The sequence below is a fragment of the Xenopus tropicalis genome, chromosome 3, assembly GCF_000004195.4.
Source record: "Xenopus tropicalis strain Nigerian chromosome 3, UCB_Xtro_10.0, whole genome shotgun sequence".
Classification (NCBI taxonomy): Eukaryota; Metazoa; Chordata; class Amphibia; order Anura; family Pipidae; genus Xenopus; species Xenopus tropicalis.
In genome coordinates, this window is record NC_030679.2 from 41,967,836 (window position 1) to 41,980,401 (window position 12,566).

At 37.5% G+C, this 12,566-nt stretch overlaps 1 protein-coding gene across 1 annotated transcript; it reads right to left on the reverse strand.

Moving 5' to 3' along the window:
• Positions 1-8,447: 8,447 nt before the first annotated feature.
• Positions 8,448-11,949, reverse strand: dusp1 (dual specificity phosphatase 1). Its single transcript, NM_001005450.2, is given in 4 exon segments — positions 8,448-9,514; positions 10,077-10,296; positions 10,715-10,863; positions 11,361-11,949. Coding segments are annotated over 4 exon segments (1,110 nt in total). The 5' UTR covers positions 11,731-11,949; the 3' UTR covers positions 8,448-9,143.
• Positions 11,950-12,566: the final 617 nt, after the last annotated feature.

Below are 12,566 nucleotides of genomic sequence, written 5' to 3' on the forward strand. Positions count from 1 at the left end.
CTATGAAGTGTATACCCAGTTTTAGAGCCTTTCTAGATATAAAGGGGAGGCTGCACCATACCCACAGGAAGAGTATTCCCCTGAAAGAGCTTGGAAAAACCTTACTTATAATCTACACTCTGTATAGGAGTGCTGAGAGTATGGTATTATTATGGTATTATAATGTATGGATCTGGTACACTATGGAGGGTATAAGAAACTTAGCACAGTGTTACCAAGTAAAGTAAAGAGATGCTATAGTTACCGCTTATGAATGATTAAAAACATGAAATGTGTAATTGAGCCTTCTTTTTATAAGTGGAATAATGTACCCCCTTTTGTAAAATACAAGCATATCAGCAGTCAAAGTTCCATGACTATATAAAAGCATGAGGCCCAAGTGCTTTTATACAGGTTATGGAATGGAGCTACAGAATTACTTTTTCCTTTACAATACACAAGTTTTAGAGTCATGTGACACAATCTATATCACTAAGCCAATTATAACTGATGATCTCATTAAGCATTGTTTTAAGGATCTCTCTGATATTCATGGCTGATGTGTATTATATATGCATTCACTAGTAGTGTCTATGTACAAATTTACAGGGCTTATTTTCTTTTTTTAAAGATTACTTTTAATACTCCTAATTTTTTTTTTCCAAATTTTAGTTTTTTTTCTTATAGTTTTAGTAAACATTATCACATAGCATACAGAGTAAATGAAGGCAAGATGATACAGAACATATAATGGGAGGGGGGGTGTGTGGAGGGTGTAGCATGAGTGGGAGGGAGGGGTGGAAAAGAGAAAAAAATAGATAGAGAAGCAATAGGTTTTACAGAATAAAGGGTTTCTAGATCTTTATGAGCATTTCATCTCTGATCTGTAGGTGTCTGAATCCACTGAATCCATCTTTCTGAGAATTTGGTCAATGCTCCTAATTTATTGAGAATGTGATTTTTTTTGTCCATTACCAGTTAACTGCTATGGGACCCACTTGTCGTTAACAAACTGGTTTAAATCAGACCATTCCCCTCACAAAAACTGTGTTCTAACACCTAACTTTAAAACTAACCACTAACATCCACAAATTGCATTAAATTACATTGTACCTATTGTATGTTTAGCTTATATGTTTATTCATCTAGGCAACAGACAGCTACTGGAGCCATCCACTATAAACAAAGCATGCTATTGCTTGACCACAAACTGACTTGTCAGCAAGAGGAAGTGACAATACTACCTTCCTCAATGACAGGAAACTCCTTGTGGTTTCCAACTTTACATTTACAAAACTGCCAAAATGTTCATCATACCTTTGTGCTAAACCTTAAACAATTTAGATAGTGTATATAATAATATGGTGCTGTTATAGTTTTCCATAATTCTTCTTGTGACTGTGACCTGGTTCATTTGATTATTAGTACATTAGTGTTCTTGACTATGAAATAATTATCATCATAGACACATTTTTTTTTCTACTTGGATTTATGGGAATCCGCAGAGAACTTTTCAGGGTTAGGGCAAAGTCATCAGTCAAAAACAACTTGTGTTTTTAGATCTAGCCTGTATACAATAACTAGGTGCCAAGTTTGTAGGAAATGAATTTATTGGCGAAGCCCATAAAGTCGGGCACAATGTGCATAACTGTATATCTAGAGGGACTGTTTAAGTTGAGAGTACAGGTATAGGATCCATTATCCAGAATTCATGGGACCTGGGGTTTTCAGGATAAGGGATCTTTCCGTAATTTGGATCTCTATATCTTAAGTAAAAAATTATTAAAACATTAAATAAACCCAACAGAATTGCTTTCCCTCTAATAAAGATTTATTATATTTTAGTTGGGATCCAGTACAAGTTTTATTATTACAGAGGAAAATAAAAAAAAAATCTGAATTATTTGATTAAAATGGAGTCTATGTGAGATGGCCTTCCCGTAATTTGGAGCTTTCTGGATAACAGGTTTCTGCATAACAGATTCTATACCTGAATAAATCATAAAAATCTACTGCGCACAGTTCTTCAGGCAAATTTTGGTCAGGTGAACATACCCCTAAATATCACACTTATTTACCCAAAACATACCCTAGAAGTGCCAGTATAATTAATACGAAAAATAGATAATCTGCATATTAAGACAAGATTTGCTAGTATAATTACTACAGGAAATGGATAATTAGCATATTAACCCCAAATATGCTACTATAATCACTGTAGAAATGGCCAATGAGCATTCCATTAACCAAAGACAAATCAGCAAAATCACTGAAAAATGGCCAATGAGCAAAGACTTACAGCATTGCCTTACTTACAGTTGCATAGGCAGGATACTAACACCAAAGTTCTTCTTGAAACACAAAACCATCTTGGATTTTTTTCTCAAGAAACAGGAAGTTGAGAAGAATCAAGGACAAGCAGGGCAATGTGGGGCACTTAAACAATGACCTGGGACAGCGGGCTGTGAGCTGTTAGGTATGTAAAACTTCACGGGGGAGTGTCCCCTCTTGCTCCTATTTGTGGACACATGCTTGGATTGACTGAAAGAGAAATGCTAAAGTGGAAAAGTTATCTGCATTGACTCACTGTAAAGTCAGAAAATAACCCTCCAGTACAACAACCAAGTCTATTTTTGCAATACTGCAACTGCCCCTGTGGCCATAAATGAGACCTGTGTTGTCCACGGGTCAAGTGAAGTAACGGGTCAAGTGATTTTATACTGATCATGGAACTTCCAGGTTGCTTCAAATATTCTCATATTTTACAACTTGGGGTACATTATACAGGTACGTGAATCTTATTAGGGGTTGACAAGAAGTACTAAAGTGAGACTGATGGCTGTGGCATTTCTCACTTCCTTTCACTGTAAACAGCTCAGGTGCTACACATAACCATACTCTGAATTCTGCACCCATCTGTGTTGTCATTGCACATCACTTGAGAACAGACGGGACAATTGCCAGAGCAGTAGCTTCATTTGCTTCAGTGAGTAAACACAGTCTGGCAGAACAGTAAATCATTAATACTCACAGCCTTAGTAGAATTTGAATAACGTCAATTCTATAAAAGGCAGGGAATCCCTTAGCTAGGATTATGTCGGTACCAATTCCATTTGTGGAAGAAGCATTGCAGTTATTGTGTATTCTGGAGGTCTAGGCTTATAAATTGTATCAAACCTTAATGAAACCTAGACAATTTCTTTCTTAGCACGTAGGATTCAGTTAAACATTATTTATTATGCTTTATATATATATAGCATTGGCAGAAAGCCAGCACTACATTGCAGAAGTACTGATCACTGAGCCACCATATTCCTCTAGCTTCTCTATAACAATACTTGGGATGTACACTTGTGGATTGCTTGCTATGGGTTACTATACAAAAGGCAAATCAATCCCTCAGACCTGAAAAGCAATAGCTAGTAAGGTTCAGTCATGTAAAAGAACGTCTAATAGCCCAGGTGCATGTATAATGATTCTGTTAGTTGTGGAAGTTGCCCCACTATGTTCTGTCAGAAAGAGGGGCTATTTTTATATACAGTATAGGTAAAACAGGTATGGGATCCCTTATCCAGAAACCCATTATCCAGAAAGCTCCGAATTTTGGAAAGCCTGTCTCCCATAGACTCCATTTTAATCAAATAATTCAGATTTTTAAACTTGATCACTTTTTTTCTCTGTAATAATAAAACAGTACCTTGTACTTGATCCCAACTAAGATATAATGAATCCTTATTGGGGCAGAACACTCCTATTGGGTTTGATTAATGGTTTGTTGATTTTTTAGTAGACTCAAGGTATGGAGATCCAAATTACAGAAAGGCCTCTTATCCGGAATACCCTTGGTCCCAAGCATTCTTGATAATGGGTCCTATACCTGTATAGCAATTCAGTTTCACTTGGAAAGACAGAGAATCAGATCATTCATGAACATTGCTTTAAATGACATTTGTGAAAAAAGGTGGCCCCTAAACCTGACCCATTCCAATATTTGCACATCCCCATATAATGTGTGGTTAACTTTGGGCCTACCTGCAATTGCCCTGACATTTTTTAACCTTTTTCTGATCCTATTTTATGTCTCCTTCACTAAAAAGTCCTATTTGCTCACACATTTTCATTTCCTTATAGGGCTCAATGCAGAAAGCTCATAACCTCATCGTATTCAGATTTTTTTTTTTGGTCATGGCTTTTGTGCCAAGTTGTTTTTTTCCCCACACAGCTGCTCTGGGTTAGTGAGGTGAATTCTTGAGCTGTTTATAGAAGCACTGAGATTACAGCATTGCTATGTCGATGCATGCTGGGAAAAACAGTGCTCAAACACATTGCGAAATACTCTTCGTTGCCAGTACATTTCCACACAACTGACTGGTGATTTCCAGCATTTTCTAAACAGGGAAAATTTTTAAGGTATGAATTTTTTCGGTTCTTTTCTAAGTGCTTACTTTAACATTTACAAACACTGTATAAAAAAGATAATTGTATTGTGAGAAACCAAACTGTTATTTACTGTTTTATGCTAAGATTCACAATGCCGAGGGAAGGCATAATGCCTGTACTGTTCACTTCCTGCTATTTCTTGCCATAACATGGCTGAACAGGAAGTATGCAATGGAAAGGAGACCTCCTGAGTTGCTGGAAAAACAGAAAAGATTATTGACTTATACACATTGATGCAAGATTTGTGTTTGAAATGCATTGTTACTGCTTTATAAACAAATTGTAAACAAAAGAAATTGTGCAATATAAATTAAACTGACCAATACTGGCAAGACTTATCCAAGCCTTTTTAATCCGTTGTATTTATAAGTGTTCTACAAAACAGCATGAATTCTAATTAATATTAGGGTTGTGGAATATTGTGAAATGCATAAAATGCAATATATAAATGCATTCTGACCCCATTTGCTTTGAGTTACAAATTATAAATGCATATATATATATACATACATTTTAAGGGCTAGGAGTTCTTCCAAAATGCATGTGGGAGACACAGCATTTGTATTGACACATTTTATAAACATATCACATAAAAAATCCATATGTAAGATAAAATATTTTCATGATAAATATACTTTTCTAGTTATATGTGCCATTGGATAGTCCTATATAAAAAATATAAACCACCCTCTGGCTTATATGAGGAACTGGTCGCACACAAATCAAGGGCACACATATATGCTAGATTACATCAGCCAAAAAATGGACAAGACTGTATTTTTTACTTCCACACTTCTTCCTGTTACAGTTAGATCCAAGGCCGTATTTATATATGGGCACCCAAGGGCCTGTGTCTAAGGCGGCAGCTTCAGGGGTTGACCCTTGGTTGCCTATATAAAAAAATAATAACAATGTAACAATACCTCCCCCAGCATAAAAAAAAGCTGCCGCCAGATCAAACCTATGGAAATCCGGTGGCAGAGCTGCGGTGGTGAGGTTATTCCAGGGCAAGCGCAGGCAGGGAGTGACGTCACATAACATGCAGCCTGAGCGTGACGTCACTTCTGCAAGCTAAGGGGGTGCAGTTAGGTCCGGTGTCTAGGGTGGCACAAGATCTAAATACAGTGCTGGTTAAAGCTGCATTATTTCTAGTCAGGTGATCCATGAGTAATACACAGAAAATTACAATATGGTGGCTCAAGGTAAAATACATTAGAAAGCAATATTTACTTATATGTGTACCCCAGTTTGTTAAGATTCTTTAAAAGGTGACTTACCTTAACGTGTTAATTGAGTATTCATTGTGAAGGTATAGTTTTCCTTTAACTTAGTCTAAACACTCCACTGAAAGCTCCTTACATTTTAGTGTATAAGGAGATTATAAAAATAACAGCATGTGATTTTTTATAAATTTTCAATTCAAAAAGCACATTTGCCTAAAGCAACATTAGGATGCCATAACTCAGCCTGACAGAGCACCACTGCAAAGGCAACCCCCTTTATTTTATTGTAGTTAATGTATGCAAAGACTACATTTGACTGGTCATTATGTTATTAGCCACAGGGAGTCTGAAGAACAAGCGGAACCTGAAAAGTAAAAATGCATGGACATTAGCTCAACTCTTATATTTCTTATAATATCTAAATGAATAAAAGCCCAGCATTACACAAGCAATTTCATTAAAACATTTTTTTGTCTATTAAAAGTATCAAATAGTGAAGAAAAATCACAGCCTGTCAATTAACTAGGTAAAATCATACTATTTTGCTGGAACAACTGACCTGTTTTAGAATCACCAACACAATCCCAGTACTAACTACTACTATTCACTGATCATGCTGTTTTCCATATGACCATCATTAGGCCCCAGTACCAGATGGCAAATTTCAGGTTCTAGAAATTGTTTATGTGCATTCCTAGGGGCAGAGCAAAAGCGCAGGGCTGAAAGTGTGACTGTCATGCTAAATGTATGACATTTGAAATAACTGTATTACATTTGTTTTATTCACACACACACACAGTCTCCATATAGCTATTCTGGTAAATTGGTATTTTCATTTTTAGTAGAACTTTGAGGTATATCCCTTTGGAACTCATTAGGTGGAGAAACTATTCATATATGCGCCAGGTTTCCCCGTTTCCCCATTTCTCCTTTTGCTGAATTGGAGGGTTCCCAGGTTTGCCTGACCATCAACAGTAAAGCTCCTTGGGTATACTAAAGTGTAGTTTTTACTTTAAAGAGAACACCTGGAGAGGATTTCAGGTATATCAACTGCTTGGTACTGGTATGGAACCTGTTATCCAGAATGCTCGAGACCTGTGGTTTTTCAGAAAAGGGGTACTTGGGTTACAATATTTTAAATCTACTAAATAAAATCATTTAAACATTAACTAAACCCAATAAGCCTCCAATAAGGATTAATTATATCTTAATTAAGATTAAGTACAATTTAATATTTTATTATTACAGAGAATTATTTGATTAAAATGGAGTCTATCGGAGATGGCCCTCCCATAATTCAGAGCTCTCTGGATAATGGATTCTATATCTGTAGTCACATGAGGATATAAATTATCTTAGAAGATGGAAGTCCTCGGTGACTGTATATATCTATCTATATATATATATATATATATATATATATATATATATATAAAAAAAGTATAAGTTATTCATTTTATACACTGCTCCCTTTTATTTGCCAACAGACCAAGGACCAGGGACCACTACAGAACAACAACACGGGTGGTCATAAACTGCACAGGTTTTATTTAGCCATCAGGCAAGTGGTCTGCTGGACGTTACCACTTTCACTATTAGAACCAAATTAATGCAATAAATATTAAGTGAATTAGTACATATTTGAAAAATATGTAATTTAGCCAGCACATAATCTAACACAGCGTTAGCATGTATTAGCAATGCAATTATAAAAGGGACATCAATCCCTAATTGAGGGCATAACTAGTGGTCAAAGGGCCTGGTGTACTATATGAAAATAGAGTGCTCTAACCACACCAGTAACCTTTTGTTGTTTCAGGCCCTTATATATAAAATAACACCTGCCTTGGTTGGGGGTATACAAAATAAAGGAATTGCCACATACTCAAGGTGTGGAAAGTAAAAAAAAATATTGGAGTTAGTTAGCTGAAAAAAATACAGATTAAGGCACAATTTTAGCTTTTGCCGCAAAAGTTTATGCAACATGGGGGCAAATTAGCATCTGCTAATTACAAGATACATTGGAAGATTTATACAAAACAGAGTTAATTGGAATCTCCAGGGCTGTTCTTACAAACCAGTATAGTGTGACTTTTTTAGGGGCTTAAAGTTAAGATATTTATTTATAACATTAAAGTGTATGTCACAAGTGTTTTTTATGGGATGGTACTAGAACATGGAGCTAAAGCAGTTAACACCTAAATGGCTTTATCAAAAAGGCAACTTTGAGAGGCCTAGATAAAAGTGTGCCTTTAATGGTGCCAGAGACTATAATGATAGCATAGTAAGGAAGGAGTCCCTAATTGTGGCCATACACGTTGCAATTATGATCTTTCCAGCAACCATTGGTTGCAGGAAAGGTATTTTGTGTCCTCCGCTAACACTCAGAGCTGAAATGTCAGATATGCAGATAGAAGCAAAAGAATTCTACCCCCTATTTCATTATACGGCACTAAACGCTTGCCAGTGCTCGTCAAAATTTTATGTCTGGGCAGATCGAGGAGACAACCGATATCCAAAGCCTTTGCAGATATCCGTCGCCTTATCTCCACACACGCTAAATAATGAATAAATAACGATAATATATGTGTGTATGGCCACCTTAAGGGCTTATGAAAAACAGTAAACAATAGTGCAAGCACACCAGTGGTGCAGGCATTTGGAATGATAGTCAGGTGTTGTATGACGATTTAAGTGGATTATTCTGTCACCACTGTTCCACTTAAGCATGCATGAATTTTATATAAATGCTAAGGAATATACCCTGTTTTATGTATATAAAAATGAAGGAGAAAAAGACACAAATTCATTACAAATATCATAATTTATTCTATCAGTATAAAAAGTCATAGTTCTGTATTAAAAATGTCTTCTCACGGGAGAAGATATATATTATTTTGTATCATAAATAAAATCAGAGCATATATACAATAGTCAGCAAACTCTGAAGAAGGCTCGGGCCTAGTGCTTTGACATCAGTGCTTTGGAAACTGAAGCTGGTCTTGAATTACACACAGGAATTACAGTACCAGAAAATACTGAGGTATCTCTTCTTTGCTTTGTTGAAAAGCTGAAATCTTAGGCTTCGGTAGGCAGGACACAGCTTGCAGAATAAATATTATCTTACAGGTTTAGGCAACGGCCTCTCTTCATCAATCAACAATAAAAAAAGGAGTTCAGGAATGAAAATACTGCTAAATCACCCCCAAAAAGGGTGATTACAAATAAAAATGGGACAAAAAACACAAAAGGCAATTGTGACCTGTTTTTCTTGACTTCCTTAGTGGTTTGGATATGCCTCTAAAATATTGTCCAACAAGTTGTGTCAGTTTGGGCTTTTCTGTAGTTTTACCAGTTCAACTGGCTATAAGAACTTGTTGATTCTTTAACTCAACGGGACATAAAATACGAGTGTTGCATATGGAACCAAAATTATTATTGCACTTGATAAAAACACAAATTGTCCATTTGCTACAGTCTAGGTCTGTTTGCTCAGTACCTTTAGCAGCTTGGCGATGTAGTGATGGGATTCTGAAGGTAACTGAGAGAGCTTGTTCCTGAGTGGACAGGTATGGAAACAGGAAAATTGAAGACTGTGGTAGTGGATGTTCCTCGGTCTAGAACAGATATTGTAGGGCTACCTGCTTCTGCTGAACATGATGGTGCTAGCACTTGAGACTCAAACTGAAGAAGCTGTCCCATAAAACTGAAGTTTGGGGAGATTATACTTCTCCGTTGCTTGACAAACTCAAATGCTTCATCCAGCTTCACACGGTTGGTTCTCATAAGATAGGCAAGACAGATGGTAGCAGATCGGGATATACCAGCTTGGCAGTGGACAAAAACCCTTCCACCGGAATTTTTTACTGAGTCTGGGAAAAAACAAAACAAAGGTTATTTTTGGGAGAACTTGTAAAAGATCTGCAACATGATAACTAAAATTCTTTTCATTTCTCCTACAGCTAAAACTGCAATTATTTTTTAGTCAAACCTCAGAGCTACATGAGCACATACAATACTAAAAACAGAGGTCTTGCATACAAGCCTGAGATTCCACAGATGAACTAGTCCTATTAACCTATTTACAGAAGAAAGTATTAAGGAGTAGGTGTTTATGTGTTGAAACGTGTATGTAAAAAAATATACCAAATATTTAAATACATGTTTAATAGAAGTTTAATAAACACATATTAAATATATGTGAATGAATGTAGTCCAAGATTGTGAAGAAACCATACTGGTAATTGGTTTTACCCACTAGGGGGCAATCTAACTCTCCCTAAGATTACAGCTGACCACTGAAAACATTAGAAAGTAAGAAACTGAATGTTAATGCATAGCACGTAATAATAATATTGCTACACAATAATATTGCTGCACTTTTGAGGAATGGTCTTCTATATATTGACAAGACAAAAGTGAGTTTCGTCTTACCTATGAAATCAATAGCTTCATTGAACCACGAACTGATGTCTGCTTTGTGACTGTCTTCCACGGGAATGCTCTTGTACTGAAAGTGTCCCTCAAAGTGATTGGGACAGTTTGCTGATACATTGATGAGGGCTGTAATGCCAAGGGCGTCCAGCATGTCTTTTCTTGATGCATGGTATGCACTGCCCAAATACAGGAAAGGCAGAATCTCCACTGGTCCCCCCTAAAATACATAAGCAAAAACAATATGGTAAATATAAGAACCACTAAGTAAATAATGTTTTGTTTCATTTATATACACAGGGATTGGCGAGTGCAGCTAGATTGTGCCAGTTTTATCCACTGCCCAGGCATTATAGAACTGTTACACTCATGTCTGACTTTTACATTCAGTTAAGGAATTTCTTTTGTAAAATTCTAGTTTATGAATTACACATTTCCTATATGGCTGTATGCTAAAGAGTAGCTATGCACTGCCAGTTTTCATTGTTCTGGGATAAAAACAAAACAAAGATCTTTATCAGCAATGCGTGTTGGTAAATATTCAGTGAATAGCCTGGACAGAGATTGTGAGGGGGGAATTTTTACCAGTTTTTGCCATTTAGAGAATGGCAGGATTAACGAATAGAATAAATACTAACCTGGTCATAGAGTGGAGTTCCGCAAGGAGTGCAATTGGAGTCAGCACTGCCTGGCACATTGCTGGTACTAAGAGGCAAACTCAGGCAAACTGGAGGAGAGCTTTTGTTGCAGAATTCTGGGCACTGTGAAGAAAATGTCTCATAGCCACCTGAAATACACAATAACATGCGAATGGTTAGATATGTACACAGAAGTTGAACAGAGGCTGTAATTGCATGATTTGTTACACATTGCCCTTTAAGCACTTGTTTTCTAAGTGGCCACATTGATCAAACACCTAACTTGCCTTACTTGTGATAATGTCACCCAAGTGCAAGCTCTGAGAATGGGACAAATCTGAATTGCAGCTAAATGACTAAATTCAGGGTGGTAGGTAGGGGTCATACTGCACTAAGTGCATTTGTGAACACAAGCCTCACTCAGCAGCCACAGGGAGATACAGAGTTGCCACTGAAGTGCACAAAATGTTACATATAAACACTGTCAGTGTCAGGACTGGACTTTGATATGGAGGGCCCCTGAGCACTGGAGGAAGGCTGGGTCCTGATCTGAGGGAAATTCAACAACAGGCTGGCCACCCCTGACGTTTAAAGTAGAAGTACCCAACAATACACATTTATCGGTGAGAAGTGGAGCTTAATGTACCTTTTAGGAAGTAGATGCTGCTGCCCCTGGAGTCCCTACATAGGGCATTAACTGCCAGCATCATGGTACTGTCCTTCCTTAGCATGTCCAGCTCTGATGTCCTCTCATCCAGCAGCACCACCGCCTCGTACATCCCAGCCAGCAGCCGGCACCTCTGCTCCTCATTGGGGACGATGTGCTCCAAGCCCATGCTGCCTTTAGCTCTCCTCTTCACTATGGTGCTCAGGCGAACATTGCTGGAGCCAATGATGTTGGAGGAGCTGAAGGAGAAGAACGACCTACAGTCCAATATGAGGCATTTGTGGGCTCTCTCAGCTAACAGTCCTTTCAACACGCAGCAATCCATAGCGCAGATTTCCATATTGACCATAGTTAATGTGCCGAACAATCCTCAACAATAGGCTGCTCCACTCTCCCGCTTCTTTTACGCTCCGGCGCCTCTTTGATCCAATAAAAGCTTATTAACTGTTAAAAAAATAAATACTGCTTTGATCTAAACGTTTTATCTAAAACAAGCCAGACTTTAAAGTTGTGTTTCTTGGTTCCTTCTTGTTTCTTACGGTTACTTAAAGTTGATGTTTCCTTGCTGGCTTGAATTCTTGCTAGAGCTCGGCTAGCTAGCCTCCTATTTATACAGGGCAATGGGAGTTGTTTTATGAATGGTTTGTATCACGTGGGTCGGTGACTTCAGCGAGTCTAGCCACGCCCCTCCTGGCAAACCCCGCCAAGTAGATTAACGTCATCAGAGCCTTAGCAGCAAAGTCAAACACTCTATACACACAAACGCTTCAGAGCTGTCATGTTGCCAGAGCAGGAAATAAACTGCTGTAACCTTAACCCGTCAGAAGGAGCTCAGTGGAGCCCTCAGGATTTTATTTAAATAAGAGGCACGAAGTGTTCTCAGTATTTTTTGTAATACATCACAAACTGATGAATTTTTATTCATCACTGATTTATTCTAATTTTTTTTTTGCTTATTCGTGTGTACTACTTTTTCATTGGTGTGATGTCATACGTGAATGCTCTGTTTGGAATGAAGTTAACACCACAGCTTCCATATTCTATAATCAGTTTCTATTTCACTTTTGGTGATCAAGATTTGTTACTGTGGAATGTTAAGAATTACGTCCCGATATGAGGCAATTTACCCCCACCCCCCAAATAAACTCAGTTCTGGATTTATGATGATTAGGTCCTGCTCAGTAC